The sequence below is a fragment of the Vicugna pacos genome, chromosome 19, assembly GCF_048564905.1.
Source record: "Vicugna pacos chromosome 19, VicPac4, whole genome shotgun sequence".
Taxonomy (NCBI): domain Eukaryota; kingdom Metazoa; phylum Chordata; class Mammalia; order Artiodactyla; family Camelidae; genus Vicugna; species Vicugna pacos.
In genome coordinates, this window is record NC_133005.1 from 358,204 (window position 1) to 376,465 (window position 18,262).

The 18,262-nt window shown below is 48.5% G+C and overlaps 1 protein-coding gene across 4 annotated transcripts in view; it reads left to right on the plus strand.

Annotated features, from left to right (window-relative positions):
- NINL (ninein like) overlaps window positions 1-18,262 on the plus strand; it is a 73,501-nt gene that overhangs the window by 7,418 nt on the left and 47,821 nt on the right. For 3 of the 4 annotated variants that reach the window (XM_072943651.1, XM_072943653.1, XM_072943654.1), the window contains exon 2: window positions 17,247-17,655. In XM_072943651.1, coding sequence (XP_072799752.1) covers window positions 17,473-17,655 — 183 coding nt within the window. In that variant the 5' untranslated portion in view covers window positions 17,247-17,472. Of the gene's footprint in view, window positions 1-9,426; window positions 9,540-17,246; window positions 17,656-18,262 lie in introns of all 4 variants that reach the window. The other variant, XM_072943652.1, reaches the window with a different exon arrangement.

Consider the following 18,262-nt stretch of genomic DNA (forward strand, 5'->3'; position numbering starts at 1 on the left):
CCTGTTTTCTTTCTTTCTGGATGTAAAACTTACCCCCTGGCTTCTTTCCTCTAGCCTGGCCACAGCCCTTTCATGTTGCTGGTGGGATGAGTGTGCGGTGGCATCTCTGGGCAGAACATCCTTCCCGCTCCGTGCGGGGGGAGTGGGAGGGTCAGCCCCGACCCCAGAGTGCCAGGCAGGTGGAAGCAGCTCACGTACAGCCTGCTGTGTTGTGGCTCTTGCCTAAGTTGTTTTAATTCAGTTTCTTTAGTGACTAGCAAGATGGTGCCTATTAACTGTTTGCTTGTTTCTGATAAGGAAAAGCTAGCTCATGCCCTTAGCTCTGCCTGCCTCCCTGGGTATCTTGCCAGCACTGTTCCTGCCATGCAGGTGTGGGGCCTGGAGCAATACCAGGGCCCCTCGGGCTGACCCTGTCTGTTCTTGGACAACTGTGGGAACAAGGAGCCCTCAGTGTAACATCCCCTTGCCTCAACACTGGGATCACAGACATTTGGGGAAAGAAAACAAGAGCATTTATATGCATTCTCTTCTGGAATTTCTGGCTTTGATAGAGAATCAAATGCTCCAGTTAGCTCACCAATGAAGTTATAGTGGCTCTGTGACCAGTGATGACATTTCCCTAACGATGTCACCCAGCAGGACCCTGTGGGGCCTTCCCAGGTCAGACCCCTCCCCCAGATCCTCTGCTGCAGCTCCTCTCTGACCGACCCAAATCATACTATCTCATGCAGATTTCCAGAGTTTTTCAGGTGCTTAAAACCACCACCAAAGGGAAGAAATTAACCGCTTGATGATGACTTGGCCCCCAGACCTTCTGGCGCCTGGCGGTTGGCTCTGTTGATGCCCTGCTCCTTCTATGTCAACCCATCAGAGAACTGTGCACAAGCTGATCACGTACCCTGCGTTCACCTTCCTCACCTGCCTGGCTTTGCTGAATCCCTTCGGGGAGTTCGGGGTTTTCTTGGGCACGAGCTACCCCATCCTCCTTGCTCGGCCTTGCCTTCAGCCTTTCTCTGCTCCAAACCCTGAATTTTCCATTTATTTGGCATCATGGTGTGGCGGCTCACGAACTTGCCTTCCGTAAAATGACAAGGTGCTGGGGCTCACACCATCAGCCTCAGGGAGGCCTCTGCTCCGCCTGCCTCCCTCTGGGCTCCAGCACCAGCTTGGCCTCTCATTTCAAACAGAGAAATGTGGGTTACTCAGCTGTTGCTCGGAATGTGTCTGCACCCACATCTTGCCTCCAGGGTGGCCTCTGGGAAGGAGGGGACCCGCCCACCTCCGTGTCCCGGGGCTGGTCCCGCCCAGGTCCCCCAGGTTCTGAGACTGAGTGCCGGGTGGGAGGGGTTGCAGTGTGCTGCTCGGAGGGCGTGAGGCCCAGCCCCGTGGGAAGGTAGTGGCGACCCTCGGAGTCAAGCTGCAGCGGGCAGTACACACCCTAGTGTTTGTGAGCCTGCAGCAGGGGATCATTTACTGAAATTCATTGTGTTTTTTCTGTTCTTCCCATTCCAACATGTACTAGACCTTAGGTGTTCCCTTGCCTCCAGGGGTCGAAGGCAGAGGTTTCAGGAAAGTGACTTCCATCCCTTTAAAAGAAAATTGCTCACACTGAACTGGGCTTACATGTGCAGGCTCGTGTACAGCTCCAGGGGCTTTAAGTCGTGCAGGTTTGTGTAACTGTCACCACTATATGTGAACATAGTTCTGTCACCAGAAACACGTGCTGCCCCCGTTTGCAGACCCCGCTTTTGCCTTTTCCGGAACGTCCCGTAAGAGAACCTCGCGGCAGGGCCTTCCCGGGCTGGCTCTTTCAGCATCGGTGTGGCGCAGAGCAGCCTTGGGAGGGTGCGCCTCCGCGGGCCCGCCCACTCACCTGTTAGGGTTGGCTCCACTTTTCTTTTTAGGAAAACATTGTTTGTTTTTTTCAATTTTCATTTAAAAATTTTTTTTAATTGAAGTATAGTCAGTTTACAATGTGTCAATTTCTGGTGTGCAGCACAACGCTTCAGTCATACTTGAACATACATACGTTCATTTTCATTTTTTTATTATAGGTTATTACAAGATACTGAATATAATTCCCTGTGCTGTACAGTAGAAACTTACTTGTCTATTTTGTATATAGTAGTGTGTACCTGCAAATCTCAGACTTCCAGTTTATCCCTTCCCACCCCCGTCCCCCGTAACCATAAGACTGTTCTCTGTGTCTGTGAGTCTGCTTCTGTTCTGTAATGAGTTCGTTGTCAGTCTCTGGGTTCCACACGTGAGTGACGTTGTCTGGTACGCGGCTTTCTCTCTCTGGCTGACTCCACTCAGAATGACGGTCTCCAGGTCCATCCACGTTGCTGCAGATGCTCCTCACAGCTTTTTGCTGAAAGCTGGACTTGACGTCCTGGGCTGTCGGAGCTGAAGTACGAAGACCTGGGGTGCGGGGCCTCGTGTTTTCTGGCCGGGGGTCAGGCTGTGTCTGCTGCTGGCTGCGGTGGCAGACGCCAGAGGCTCCGGATTCCTCAAGCGTCCTTGTGATGAGAACTGTTAGGATTTACTCTCCTAACAATCTTCACGTGTAACATGCAGCAGTTTTTGTTAATTATATTTATCATGTTGCACCAGCAATTATTTTTCCTGTGGCTGGAAGTTTGCACCTTTTGACCACGTTCATCCAGTTCCTCCTCCCTACTCCTCTGATAACCACAGCTCTGACCTCTTTCTCTGTGAACTTGCTTGTTTGTTTGGCTTGAAGTATAGCTGACCTCCCACACTGTTAGTTCCTGGTGTGCAACACAGTGATTTGATGTTTTTATACATTTCAGAATGGTCGCCTGATCAGTCCAGCTACCATCTGCCACCGTGAAGGACACTGCGTGTTACTGGCTGGATTCTCCCAGCTTGTTGCTGACCGTAGTCTCAGTATTCTACTTTAATCACTCGATTTTTGACCATGTGTCTCTGGGTGGCTGTTTTAGTGGCTACCCTAGAGGTTACAGGATTCATGCTTTATTTTTCTCTGTCTGCCTGGAAATAAGATTGTGCCACTTCAAGTCCTCGTGGAAACGACACCACCACGTCAGTTCCTTTACTTACGTGTCTTCATACATCCAGAGCTGCTCCAGGCGGTGTCACAGGTCTTACTTCCTGCCATAATACATACTGCTCGAAAGAACTCCGAAGGAGAAGAGCGGGCTCTTGTGTTTGCGTGGTTATTTGTCATTTCTGCTGCTCCTCCTCTAGCCCTGAAATTTCAGCTTTCCCTCTGGTACTGTTTCCTTAAATTTCAGAAGAATTTCTTTAGCGTTTTTTTAGGGCAGGTGCGCTGGAGAGCATCCCTGCCCGCTCAGCGTGGACGGTGCGAGGGTAAGGCTCAGCTCCGTGCCGCCTCACTGGGGAGTCCCTGAGGTGTCTGTCGTTAAATTGTCTCGTGTAAATGTCCCGGTGTACCGCAGGTGCCTGGTTTCAGCCACAGGACCTAAGACCAGGCGGCAGACCACCAGGCGCAGGCCACCGAGCCTGGACAAGTGCCATCTGATAACCACCTATGCGCCCAGGAACTCGTGCCCACCGTCAGCCGTGTGCTTCCAGGATGGCCAGGAGACAGGGAGCACTGCGTGCCAGCTTTCCCCAAACCATCAGATACTTCTCTTTCATAGCATGGAATTAAATAGGTTTCTGGGTTTTTTCACCCTCATTAAAAGAATGTCAGGCTTTAGAAGCAGGCAGGGGTCTACTCGGGAGTTCAGGCCGGCCTGTGTGCAGCCCAGCGGCGGTACCTGCAGACATGAGGAACAGCCACGTTCTCAGGGAGGCCTCGCCAGGCCACCCCGTTGAAAGCTGTGAGCCTCCCCCCGCCCCTCCTGCTCCGTTTCTCCTCGCAGCGCTTTCGCCATCCAGTGAGATGTGCTGATCTTCCAGACTGAGCGAGTTGGTCCGCTTTGCTGGTTGCAGTGTCCCATGTGCCGTGAGTGAGTGAGGCGTGGTCAGTGAAGCCGTACTGCTTTGTGGCTTGCTTTTCTTTCTTCCCTTTCACAGAGGAGCTGTGCCTGACCCCTTCTTGTGGTCTATGCAGCGGCTCCAGGCACCTCCTCCCTTGTACTGTTCCCTCTGCCGCCCCTGCCTGCTCCTGATCATCCTTCTGCTCCCGGGGTGCAGAGAGCACTGTGTTGCCTGCAGGCGGCTGGAGGGACGGGGCTGTGTCCCTCGATCCTCAGGGTGTGGCAGCACGAGCCCCCGACGTGGCTTCGTGCAGGCAAGGAGGCTTTCCGGTACGCGGCCGCCCCGCCGACTTGGTCCCAGGCCCGCTGGGGGCCACTGTATGATGGTCACTGACGTTGCCCGCAGCCGTGCAGGTCTCTGGGAGGGAACTGCTGAAAAGCTGCAGTGTTGCCAGGCCTGAGCCCCGGAGGACGGCCGAGGCTTCGGCAGCCAGCGGCCTCCCGGGGAGAGTCGGGGGCCCGGCTCGCGCCTTCGCCTCTGCTGCTGCTCGGTGCTGAGCGACAGGTGCCTTGCAGGCGTCCACGGCTATGAGGCCACGTGGGGACACGGACGAGTCCGATTTTGCTGCGTTGTGCTTGGAACACTCAAACCCCGCTTGCGTGGATCCGCCCTGCCTCGGCTGGCCGCCGGTGACTGGCCCTCGGCGCGTCTCGGAAGGGCTCCCCGTCAGTAACTGCCTGGGGTCTGGGGGACAGAGGCTTCGAGTCTAGGAGGCAGGAGTAAGGTGACTGTGCTTTGGAGAAGTGGAATGGTTTTGAATGACTCTTTGTGTTTGGAAAGGGATGTTAAGAAGGGAAAGGGCATCGGTGCAGACTGCCTTGGTCAGCTTCTCCAAGAAGACTTAAAGGAGGGTTTCAGACCTCCGGGAGAGCCGTACAGGCTCCAAGGAGACAGACAGTTAAGATGAAATGAGAGCTCAAGCGCGGCTCACCGTGCTTTGCTAGACACTGCTCGTCTGCACATCTTCCGGCAAGGCGGTCCCTGGTGCTGTTGAGCACTTCTGTTTCTTTATATCAGTTTTTATTTTTTGGATCTGATTCTGCCACCTGCCGCGAAACTGCTGTTAAAATTTCCAACTGTGATTTTTTTTGGAGAGGGGAGGTAATTATTATTTATTCATTTATTTATTTTTGGAGGAGGCACTGGGGTTGAACCCAGGACCTTATGCGTGCTAAGCGTGGGCTCCACCCCTGAGCTCCACCCTCCCCAGGACTGTTTGTGGAATCGTCTGTTTCTTTCGTTCTGTCAGTTTTTCCTTTGTGTATTTTGAGGCTCTGTTGTTAGGCAGGTGGTTGTTTATGGTACGTCTTCCTGCTGAATTATCTCTATGAAGAGTCTGCCTTTGGTCATACGCTACCTCCAGAAGTCTATCAATACGACCTCTTCAGCATTCTGGTGTTTGAAGTATGCGTGGCATGGGCTTAACCAGTTACTTTTAAAAACTAGCAGCTTTACTTTAAAAAAAAAAAAGCTTTACTTTAAAAAAATAACAGCTTTATTGAGATACTCACATACCATCAGTTCACCCATTTAACATGTACAATTCAGTGGGTTTTAGTATATTCACAGAGCTGTGCAACCAGTACCACAACAAATTTTAGAACAGTTTTATCATCTCAAAAGAATCCCACATTAGCTGTCACTCCCCAGGTCTTTCCAACACCCCACTCCCATCAGCCCTGGGCAACCACTAATTTGTTTTATGTCTCTATAGATTTGCCTGTTCTGGACATTTCATACAGATGAAATCATCATATACGTGGTCTTTTATTACCGGCTTCTTTCACTTGGCATAATGTTCTCAAGGATCATAAATGTTGTAGCATACATTAGTATTTTATCCAACAATTTTTCTAGTTTTTTTCATTTTTTGTTTGTTTTCTTAAAAAAAAGGCTTTATTTCTTTTTATAGCAGTTGTAGGTTCACAGCAAAATTGAATAGACAATACAGAGAATTCTCATATATTTTTCAACCGACACCCTCCCCCACCATCAACATCCCTCTCCACTGTGGTTAAGTTGGTGAACCTACATTGACATCATTATCACCCAGAGCCCCTAATTTACGGCGGGGTTCACTCTCTGGGTCTTACACTCTGTGGGTTTTGAAAACGTGTGGTGTCGTGTTCCTACCGTTAAGTATCATACAGAGTAGTCGCGTTGCTTTCAATCTCCTGCTCTGTTCATCTCACCCCCCCACCCCTGGCAACCACCCATCTTTTCACTGTCTCTGCAGGTTTACCTCCTCCAGAGTGTCGCGGAGTTAGAATTGCATAGCATGGGGTCTTTTTAGATTGTCTTCTTTCACTTAGTAATGTGCATTTAAAGTTCTTCCATGTCTTTTCATGGTTTGATACATCTTTTCGTGACTTTTTTCAAGGCTGACTAGTATTTCACCCCTTGGATGTACCACAGTTTATCTGTCCACCCGCTGAGGAGCATCTTGGTTCAACAGGTGTTGGCAGTTACGTCCACAGCTGCTGCAAAGATTTGTGTGCAGGTTTCTTGTGGACCGAACTTTTCCTAGTGTCTTCGGAGTTAATATTCTAGCAGCTTCACGTGTAATCCAGAGATCCTGCGAATCCTGCGAATGTATGTGTCCATCCCAGGAACTCTCCGTGGGTCCTACTATGATTACATATACTTATGTTGCACATCCAGTGAGACAGTGTTTCGATTTTTTTACTTCAGCTGTTTGTATCTTTTTCTAAGTTTAAAACTCTTTTCTCTCCTTTTACTGAGGTTCACTCTTTGGGGTGCTGTTTATTTCATCCTGGGATGTAAGCTTCCGTCTGGTGTCATTTCTCTTCAGTTAAAGATCTTCCTTTTAGCATTTGGCATTTCTCTTAGAACTGCCCTGCTGGTATTTCTCTTAGTTTGGGATTTTTTAATCCAAAATGTGTTGATTTTATCTTTGCTCATGAAGGATATTTTTGGTGTGTAAAATTATAGCTGGGCAGGGTTTTTGGTTGTTGTTTTCAACCATTTAGAGGCAAAGACCTCTAGATCCCATTGTTTCTGATGCAAAGTCGGCAGTCACTTGAATTGTCGGGTCCTCATGTGTGATGTGTTGTTTTTCTTTGGCTGTTTCCAAGATTTTCTCCTTATATTTGGTTTTAATCTGTTTGATTATGATGTATCTCGGTGTAGCTTTAGTGACATTGATCCTAAATGGGGTTTACTGAGTTTCTTGAATCTGTAAATTTGTTTTTCACCGAATTTGGGATCATCTATGCCATGTGTTCTTCAGTCTGTTTTCCTGTCTAATTCTCTCTCTTCCCCTTCCAGGATGTACGCTGGACCATTGGAAAATGTCTCTTTAGTCTCTGAAGTGAACCTTTTAAAAGTTCTCTTTTGTCTGCTCTGAAGTTTGGATGGTTTCTATTCATTTGCCTTTAAGTTCACTAACTGTTTCCTCTGTGATATTCATTCTTTTTTTTAACTTTTTTTATTGAGTTCTAGTCATTTTACAGTGTTGTGTCAAATTCCAGTGTAGAGCACAATTTTTCAGTCATACATGAACATACATATGTTCATTGTCACATGTTTTTCACTGTGAGCTGCCACAGGATCCTGTGTGTATTTCCCTGAGCTATACAGTGTAACCTTGTTTATCTATTCTACATTTTGAAATCCCAATCTGTCCCTTCCCACACCCCGCCCCATCGGCAACCACAAGTTTCTATTCTATGTCTATGAGTCTGTTTCTGTTTTGTATTTATGTTCTTTTTTTTTTTTTAGATTCTGCACATGAGTGATCTCATATGGTATTTTTCTTTCTCTTTCTGGCTTACTTCACTTAGAATGACATTCTCCAGGGACATCCATGTTGCTGCATGTCATATTCATTCTGCTGTTCATGTGAAATTTAAAATTTTGTATATTGTGGTTTTCAGTTCTCGAATTTCCGTTTAACTCTGTCTTAAGGTTTCTGTTTCTCTGCTTAGTTTTTCTAAATGTGCATTCATTAGGAGAATCTTTTCTTTTACATCCTTGAGTATAGTTGTTCTGGCAGAAGATTTAAATTTTTTTTAATTCTTTTTTTTGATTGAAGTGTAATCGATTTACAATGTTAGTTTCAGGTATACGGCAAAGTGATTCAGTCATATATATACATATATGTTTTTTTTCATATTCTTTTCCAATTACAGCTCATTACAAGAAATTGAACATAATTCCCTGTGTTATATACAGTAGGTCCTTGTTGTTTATCTGTTTCATATATAGTAATGTGTATCTATCTATTAATCCCAAACTCCTGATCTATCCCTCCCCCCACCTTTCCCCATTGGTAACCACAATTTGCTTTCTGTGTCTGTGAGTGTATTTCTGGTTTATAAATAAAATTTGGTGTTTTTTTTTAGATTCTACATTTAAGCAACATCATATGATATTTGTCTGTCTCTGACTTACTTCACTTCATATGATAATCTCTAGGTCTATCCATGTTGTAATGCAAAAAAAAAAAGGCATTATTTTAGTCTTTTTTATGGCTGAGTAGTATTCCATTGTGTATATATGCCATGTCTTCATCCAGTCATCTGTCGATGGACATTTAGGTTGCTTCCATGTCTTGGCTGTTGTAAATAGTGCTGTTGTGAACATTGGGGTGCATATGTCTTTACAAATTATAGTTTTCTCCAGATATATGCCCAGGAATAGGGTAGCTGGATCATATGGTAAGTGTATTTTTAGTTTTTTAAGGAACCTCTATACTGTCCTCCAATTTACATTCCCACCAACAGTGTAGGAGGGTTCCCTTTTCTACACAGCCTCTTCAACATTTGTGATTTGAAGACTTTTTAATGATGGCCAGACTGACTGGTGTGAGGTGATACCTCATTGTAGTTTTGATTTGCATTTCTCTGATAATTAGTGACACTGAACATTTTTTCATGTGCCTGTTGCCATCTGGATGTCTTCTTTAGAGAAATGTCTGTTTAGATCTTGTCTGGGAGAGGATTTTAATGCAGCGAATTCCAACATCTCTTCACCTTGAGGTTATTCTCTGGCTGTGGTTTCTTTTGAGAATGGCTTACTCTTTCCTGGTTCTTAATTTTTGTGAATAATTCTGGATTCTGTCCGAGACATTGTGAAGTTGTGTTGCAGAGAATGAAGTTTCTGGTATATTCCTCTGAAGAGTGTTTGTGTTTGTTTTAGTATGCAGCGCAGTTATAGTCAAACTGAAAACTCCGGCTCTTGGCAGCAGCTCAAATCTTATTTCAGTTCTCTTTTTCTCGGCTAAGCTGCTCCAAGGCTGCTCCACTGAACATGCATAGCTCGTGGGTCATCTGGAGATTTGGGTAACATTTACAGAATTTGGGGCTTTCTCTCTCTGGTGCTCTCCTTTTCAGGATTCCTCACTCATTTTTCAGTTGCAGTGGTTGCCTCAAACCCTGCAGGCTATCAGACCTGTTTTTCCTGTTGACGTTTTAGTTGGTCCGCATGGTGTGGGCTGAGCGTCCCTCAGCCTAGAAGCTGTGAGAATGGGGAACGCACCAGTGCCTGCCACTCCCATCCAGAGTCCGCTTGCTCTTTGGTGCTCTCAGGTATCCGTCTTGGGTCATTGTTTTGTGTCTTATCCAGAGTTTACAGTGTTACCCGGGGAAGGCTCAGCATGGGAGGAGCTTATTGGCCTCTGGGATTATATTTTATTTTATTTTATTTTGTTTATTTCATTTTTTTACCAAAGAACTTCTTAGTTTTATTCATAATTTCCCCCCAAAGCTCAGTATGTGTTTTATTGTTTGTATTGTTCCTGTTCATTTTTAGAAATACTGACTTTTTCCTCTCTTTTTTTAAAAACTGAAGTACAGTCAGTTACAATGTGTCAGTTTCTGGTGTAAAGCACAATGTCCCAGTCCTGCATATACAGACATACATTCATTTTCATATTCTTTTTCGTTAAAGGTTGTTACAAGATAGTGAATATAGTTCCCTGTGCTGCACAGAAGAAATTTATTTTTATCTATTTTTATGCATAGCGGTTAACATTTGCAGAAATTCCTGCTTTTCTTACGGTAGAATTTTCTAGCTGAATTCAAGTTAGAAGTTGATACTGCTGCTGAGAGGAAGGTCTTCTCTTTTTGTATACGCAGCGACACATAAAGAGAAAGCTTCTTTTTTGTCAGTGGAACCATATGAGGATGCCCTTGTGTGTGTGTAACTGAATAATTACGTAGACGTGTGATGACCTTTGGGTCTGTAGCTCTAGTCCTGGAACCAAATATATGCATGTGGTTATGAAAATCTTCAGGAACTGGATATATTCAAAGTTCTGAATGAGAAAAAGCTGCATTCGAGGCTACGCTACCCAGCAAGGCTATCCTTTAGCCTAGAGGGAGAGAGAAAGAATCTCACAGACAAGGAAAACCAAAAGGAATTCAGCAATACCAAACCTGTGCAACAGAAATGTCGAAAGGTCCGCTCTAAATAGAAAAGAAGCAGGATGCTACAGCAAGAAGAAAGCCGTAATTGGAAAGGTGACAACTACAGTCAGTTGCGATACAATAAACGTGAGTATGTAAAAGAAGTCATCAAATCATTAAAGCTGAGATGGGGGTAAGAAAATGCAGACTTTTTTTCTTTTTTTCATTCTTTTTAGGATGTGTTTGAGCTTATTTGACTATCAGTTTACAGCAAACAGATACAGTAATGGGTTAATATGCTTGGAAAACAGGGTGACCGATAATCAAAAGCATACTATGGAGTAACAAAACCTGAAAAACCCCAAGATATACAAAAGCAAATTATCAAACCACAGAAAGCTTTAAGAACTGGGAAGATATTGGCCGAAGGGTGCAAGGTTGTTTGCGCTGCTCTCCCCATGGTGTCTTCTCGAGGAGACCCGGACGGCAGGCTTTCTGGGCCAGTTTTAGAGTCTGATGTCCTTACAGGTTTTAGTCTAAATAACTACTTTGGAGGAGGAGCAAATACTATACTAATTGCTAATTAAATGAGACATTGGCTTATTTTTACATTGTTGGGATTGAAAAATCCCTTTGGTAGAAATAATAGCTTCTCAAGCCTCACTGCTGCGGCCCTCGGGGCGCGCGCTGGCAAAGTGAATACACGGTGGAAGTTCTGCAGTCTTGTGTCGCCGGAGAAGAGGGGAGGCAGGCGCGCCTTGGAGGGCTGAAGTTTGGGAAGCTTAGCCACTGTGTATGAAAAGGGGAGAGAAACAAAATCTCTTCTGTGCAGCACAGGGAACCATGTTCAGTATCTTGTAATCACCTTTAATGAAAAAGAACATGAAAACAAATATGTGTGTGTATGTGCACGGCTGGGACGTGGTGCTGTAACCAGACATCGACACACTGTAACTGACTGCACTTCAATTTTAAAAAAGTATAAGTTTTGAAAAACAAGAAAAAGCCATGAAAATAGCAAATGCACAAATGAATCCTAAAAGCTCAGAACTGCTGGAGAATGAAGCTTGATTACTAACCAGCCACCAGCTGTTTATCGCACCAAGACCTGCTTCTCTGGAAGCCGAGGGTCGTCCGTCTTCCCAGACACAGGACACACTGTCCGCAGCGGGACCCTGGCGCTGTTGGTTCTGGAGAGCAGGTCTTACCAGTTTTACGGAAGGCCCTGTGGGGAGCTGGTCCCCGTTCACCCAGCTGCTGGTGAGACCGCAGTCCTCGTGCTGGCCCTGCACACCCAGTGGGTTTCCAGGCCACAGATTAAATTCCCTCCTCACTGTGCATTAGTGAGACGCAAACCCACACCTTCCTCCGTGGCCTCCAGAGGGCTGTGTTGTCCTGCAGAGGCCGGGCCTGCCACGGCCTCGGGGCCAGTAACCTGTCTGAGGGCAGGTTTTCTCCCCCAGTGAAAACAGGGTTGTGCTTCACTTGGTAACAAACTTTCTGCTCATGTTTTTTTTTTTTTTAACATTTTTATTGTGGTGTAGTCCCTGTACAGCAAACTACACGTATTTCACATGTACAATTTGGTGAATGTTGATAGATGTGCACACCCATGAAACCAGCACCACGATCCAGACAGCTAGCATTTCCATCCCTCCCCAGGGGATGCAGTCCTGGGACTCCCAGTGTGTCCCTTCCCACCGCCTTTACCCCTGGTAACCGTGAGTTTGTTGCCTGTGCCTGCAAGTCTGTTTCTGTTTTGTAAACAAGTTCATTTGTGTCCTTTCTTTTAAATCCACACGTAAGTGCTATCATGTGGCTTTTCTCTTTCTCTGTCTGGCTCACTTCGCTTAGAATGAAGGCCTTCAGGTCCGTCCGTGTTGCTGCAGGAGGCATTGTTTTGTTCTCTTTGTGGCTGAGTTGTGCTCCATTGCATAAACGCACCGCAGCTTCTTCCTCCAGCCGTCTGCCGATGGACACTTGGGCTGTTTCCGTGTCTTGGCTGCTGTGAATGATGCTGCTGTGAACACTGGGGTGCAGGTGTCTTTCTGAGTTGTTTTCTCAGGGTACACGCCCAGGAGTGAGATTGCTCAATCACATGGTAGGTCTATTTTTAGTGTTTTAAGGAACCTCCATACTGTCCTCCGCAGTGGCTGCACCCTTAGGCTCGTATTTTTAATTAAGCTTCACAGCATTAGAGTGGGCGAGAGTCCACTCATCCCAACTTTAAAGGAATGAAGCCACAAGAAGGCACGTGCTCCTCCTTACCTGGAGCCCGGCCCCCCGGGCGGCCCTCAGCTGCGGAGTTGGCTGGGCTTCCAGATGGTTTCGACGTGCAGGCCTCTGTACATGTGTAGGATCCAAGAGAATTAAATAATTCAGCTTAGGTGGGGAGGAAACTGAAGAGGGCCTGGAGCCCTGGGGCGTTCATTATTTATAGCGCCCGCTTGGCTCTGCATGGCCGGGGCACCGGGGTCGGGGGGTGCTGGACGCTGGGGCCTGCTGGGCCGCCCCAGGCCCCACCCCCGTTCCCGGAAGGCGCTTCCAGTGCTTCTCCTCTTCCCAGGGGCCTGTGCAGGGTTCCAGGCACCAGCGTCCTCTGCCGCTGCACCCAGGCCTTAGGGAGTCTGAGCAGAGTCCACAGTCAGTGGGCCAAGGCTCCCTGCTGGGAGGGGCTGGTCGAGGCCTGCCCTTCTCTCCTGGATGTTCTGTGATGTAGGCTGACGGCTCTGCCCAGGAGGGAGGGAGTGGGGAGCTCTCCAGGGACACATTGCTAGACCCAGGACTTGAGCTGCAGGAAGGCCGGGGACCTGGGCACCTGTGTGTGGGCAGTGGCTGGTGTGGTGCGCCCGGCCCTTTGTGACTGCCCCTCCCCCAGCAGCCCAGGAAAGGAGGTGTTTCAGACCCAGTCTGGTAGACGCTGTGACCTGCCCAGAGCCCAGCCTGGCTGTGACCCCACAGTCCTGCAGGGAGGTGTGGGGAGAGGGCACCGATCACTGAGCCCTGAAGGCAGCATTGCCCACGTCTGGGGTCTTTTAGGACTGCCTTTGCCCGGCTCAGGAAGAGTCTGATGCTTTAAAATGTTATTTATTTATTTATTTATTTTTAACAAACCCGTGTGCTGAGGGCGGGCTTTCAGTAGATTGCAGCTGGGTCGGTAGCTGCTCTGGTCGGCTACGTCGGAAGGAATGTTCTCACGGAGGCCTTGGCGGGCCTCCCATGACCCCGGCAGCTGGAAGGTGGCAGTTCTCTGGGCCCCTCGCCCTGCAGTGACGTCCCGCCTGCTCTGCTGGAGTGAGGCCTTTCAGAACCCAAGGCCAGAGCAGACACAGCGCTCACCCCGCTGAGAGGACCGGCTGGAAGGATGCCCGGCCCTCCCTGCCCATCACTCCCAGTTTGCAGGACCACACGGCCCTCCCAGTAGGGAGTGCGGGTTTGGATGGGCCAGAGCTCAGGTCAGCCACCCCGCCCCCTGAGCAGGGCGTCTCCCCGCACGGGCTTGTGCCGGCCTCAGGGTCTCACCGGCGAGACGGAGCGCGGACGCAGGACGCAGCCGTGGGGGCGCTGTGCTCCTGGACTCCTGCCTGGAGCCGCTTTGGGGGGGCCTGTGAAACACCCATCTGGGCCACAGTCGGGCCGAGCTCCTGGGGTCCCGTCTCTCCTGCACCGACCCCGTCCAGGGCTGGTGCCTCCGATCGCCCTCACCTCGGCTTCCCCGTCCTCCGAGGATGCCCTGCCCACCTGCCTCCCCTGGGGACGCTGTCTGGTGCCTTCTCACAGTTCCTGTGCCGGATTTGGCTTTAAGGAGGCTTTCTTGGTTTTCGATCTTTAATGTGTTTATCCTCCTTCTTTTCCAAACGCTTCATCAGCTGTGCCAGAAAGTACCCGGGTTGTTTTCCACGTGGTCACACGACGCAGGACCTGCTGGGTGTCCAGTTGTGGCTTAGTGTGGGTTGCACTGGCCCTGCCCAGGGCTGCCCTCCCAGAACAGTGTCCGCTGCTTGCAGGGGCCCAGGCCCCCCCGTCGGTGTCTTCCTGCCTCTTGGCTAACCCCTCCTTTTGCTCAGGGCCCATCTGGTAGCTTCCAGATCAGGTGGAAAGTGTCTTCCCTCAGGAAGCGAAGGCCTGTTCAGTCTCTGACGCCCAGCCTTGCCGCTGGGGTCATGCCTGGCGCCGTGAGGGCAGGAAGGCTCTTCTTCCTGCGGACACTTTCAGGGCTTGTTTGTGTGTTTGTTCTGAAATTCCACGAGGATCCATGTGGTGTGGGTGTTTCCGTTCGTGGGCCCTCAGGATGGGCCTTCGCCATCTCTCTGCTGGAGAGAGTCCCGTGTTTCTCCGGTGACCTCCTGCCCCCTGACTGGTTCCCTCTCCTGGAGCTTGGGGATTGATTTTAATTTTTTTTTTTTAAGGAAAGAGAAAATCTGAGTAGAAGTGCCACAGAACAGAGCCAGGCAACTTCGGAAAGCAAGCCCCCAAATTTTGACTTTTTTCTTTAAATTTTTTTCTTATTTTTAAATTTTTAATTGTAAAAAACACATAGTATAAAATATACCCCTGCTTTAAAAGTTTACCCTCAATTGTTTTAAAATATACAGATCAGTGATGCTAACTATATTCACATTGTTGTGTCACAGATCTCCAGGGCTTTTTTTAATTGAAGTGCAGTCAGTTATAATGTGTCCATTTCTGGTGCACAGCATCACGTCCAGTCACGCATATACAGACATATATTCGTTTTCATTAAAGGTTATTATAAGATACTGAATATCGTTCCCTGTGCTGTGCAGAAGAAATTTGTTTTTCATCTATTTTTATACATAGTGGTTACCATTTGCAAATCCCAGATTTATCCCTTCCCAGTCCCTTACCCCCTGGAAACCATGAGTTTGTTCTCTGTGTCTGTGAGTCTGTTTCTCTTTTGTAGAAAAGTTCATTTGGTTTTCTTTAGACTCCACATACAAGAGATACCATACAATATTTTTCTTTCTCTTTCCAGCCCAGTTTACTTAGAATGACAATCTCCAGGTCCATCCATGTTGTGCAAATGGCATTATTTTATTCTTTTTTATGGCTGAGTAGTATTCCATTGTCTAAATAGACCACAACTTCTCTAGCCAGCCATCTATAAATGGACATTTGGGTGGCTTCCATGTCTTGGCTGTTGTGAATAGTGCTGCTGTGAACACTGGGGTACATATACCGTTTTGAATTATATTTTCCTCTGGATAAATGCCCAGGAGTGGGATGGCTGAATCATATGCCAAGTCTGTTTTTAGTTTTTGAGGATTCTCTATACTGTCCTCAACAGTGGCTGCACCAGTTTTCATTCCCACCAGCAGTGCAGGGGGCTCCTGTTTCTCCACAGCCTCTCCGGCATTTATCGTTTGTGTCCCGTAGTCTATCTCGTTTCATGATTGTGATGGTTTTCCTTCATCTCTCTGTGGATGTTGGTTTGTGTGTGTGTGCGTGCAGGCTGTCCCCCCTCCCCTCCCACGTGCACCACCTCCCCCATCGCTGCCTCCAGATTCCAGCAAGGTGGGGGGAGGGGGGAGCATCCGAATTCTGAGCCCCACCCAGGCTTCTGCACAACTCCAGAGACCTTCTGTGGTTCTGAGGTGTTCAGCGTGTCTAGCGGCTTGTCACTCTAGCCCCTTCCTGGGACTCTGGGGTCCCAGGGCAGCCACGTGCATCAGCACAACCCCTCCACGGTGGGGTTGCTGGTGTTCGGACCTGAGCCCAGGCCGTGTTTTCCAGGTGAAGGTGCCCTGGCAGTTTTTCCTGGCCAGTGTTTCCAGCTGGCTCAGCACCACGGTTTGTCACACGTGTCTTGACTACAGAAAGACCCACACTGTGGGGCGGGAGGAGGCGAGTCCCGTGGGGTGTACGTGATTAGGGGCAGAGCCTCCTTTCTCCCGGTATTTTGAATACATATTTGAAATCAATGGGGAAAGAGTGATTATTAAGTGGTATTAGTGCAAGCGGCTAACCATTTAGGAAAACATTAAGTTTCTATCTAAACCCATATATCAAAATAAATCATAGAGGGATTAAGAGTTATGGTGAAGCCAAGAAGTTTCTTCTGCACAGCACAGGGAACTGTATTCAGCATCCTGTAGTAACCTATAAAGAGAAAGAATATGGAAAGGAATATATGTGTGCATGTGCGTGACTGAAACACAATGCTGCACACCAGAAATTGATGTGTTATAACTGACCGTACTTCAATTTAAAAAAATTTAAAAAGAAAAAAGTTATGGTGGATAAAAAGCAAAACAATAGAGATATTAGAAAGAGAAAAAAAAAAGAGAAAGAAAACATAGCTGGACCTTATCTTGGATGGAGGTTAAGTTACTTGCACTTAGGAAGTAACGAGCCAGCAGATTGTGACTGAAAGGTCTTTTTGCCTAGCCTGTAGAAGGTGACGCCTGTCACCCCACTTTCCTGACCTGGATGGCCCGAGGCGAAGCACCCACTCTCCTGGGACAGTGTCTCAGTTTCTGGGGGTGAGGGAGAGGCGAGGAAAGGTGTGTTTCTGAGTGGCCAGGGACTCAGCTGTGCTTTGGGCAAAGCCAGGTGTGAGCGAGGTGATGGGGACCCTTGTGTGGGGGCAATGGGGACCGACCAGCAGGTTCTCTCAGGAAGGGGCTGGCTTGTCCCTGCTCCTGGGAGGACCCTCGGTGCCCTCCAGCCTTCAGCCCCGCGCCTGAGTCCTGCCCAGTTCTGGAATCGGGGCAGGTGTTTGGGCAGGTGTGCCACGTGTCCAGGGGGTCCCAGGTGGACCCGGTCAGAGAAGAAGCAGGATGTGGACTCACTAAAACATGAACCATGATCTTCGTTCTCTTTATACTTGTCTCTTTTTTCTGATGATTCTGTAATACTCTTTTATAGAACAAAGTCATCCTGGTTCTTTGAGCCACTGAAGGAGGACGGGCTCCCTGGGACACATCGCTGGCCTCTCCCTCCAAGGTGGACCTGACTTCCTCCAGCCTCACGTAAACCGAGAGGACCTGGTGCCCTTTCCCACCAGCCAGCCCCTGCCCCGACCTGGGCCACGCTGCCCGGCTCGTCGGGGCTGGGAGAGCGGCAGTAGGAGAGGCCGGCAGCCTGCGATGGGATGGCCCAGGAGGGAGAGGGCCACCACGTGTCGCAGCTCAGGGCCGTCTACAGCAGCTGCGACACCACGGGAACCGGCTTCCTGGACCGGGAGGAGCTGATCCAACTCTGCCAGAAGCTTCATCTGGAGAAGCAACTGCCCGTCCTCCTGCAAACACTTCTTGGAAACGACCACTTTGCCAGGGTGGGTACTGGACTTCATCCTCACAGAGAAAAGCACAGAGAGCATGTGGTTTTCTCCATGGGCCTCTGAGAAGGGCCAGTTGGCTAGAGATGCTCGTCCGAGGAAAGTTAGAGGCAAATGGGACAGTGTTGCTCCTTCTGTGGAACCCTGACGTTAGATTGCTTTGCGGGGAAAAGTAATTAGGTTTATTTATTTAAATTTTTTTACTTTTGGGTGGGTGGGGGAGGTTTATTTATCTAATCTTTTTTTAAGTTTAATGGAGGGACTGGGGACTGAACCCAGGACCTCGTGCATGCTGAGCACATCCTCTACCACTGAGCTACACCCTCTCCACCTAGGCGGTTTTTTTGACGCGTAGTAACTTTCCGAGGTTTTTTTCATTCTGTTTTTCCAGAAAGATGTTTGAGAGATTTCCCTGGGGCTGGAAGGTTGTATGGGCAGTGGCGCGAGGTTCACAAAACACAGGCACCTGTGGGCAGCTCACACGCCGGGTGGGTCAGAGGCAGGCAGTACCTTGAAGGCAGATTGTCTCAGAAAACTGCGCAGCGTGAAATGTGTCTGGCGGCTGGACAGAACGCTGCACGGTGCTGTTGCAGGAGCAGAGGCT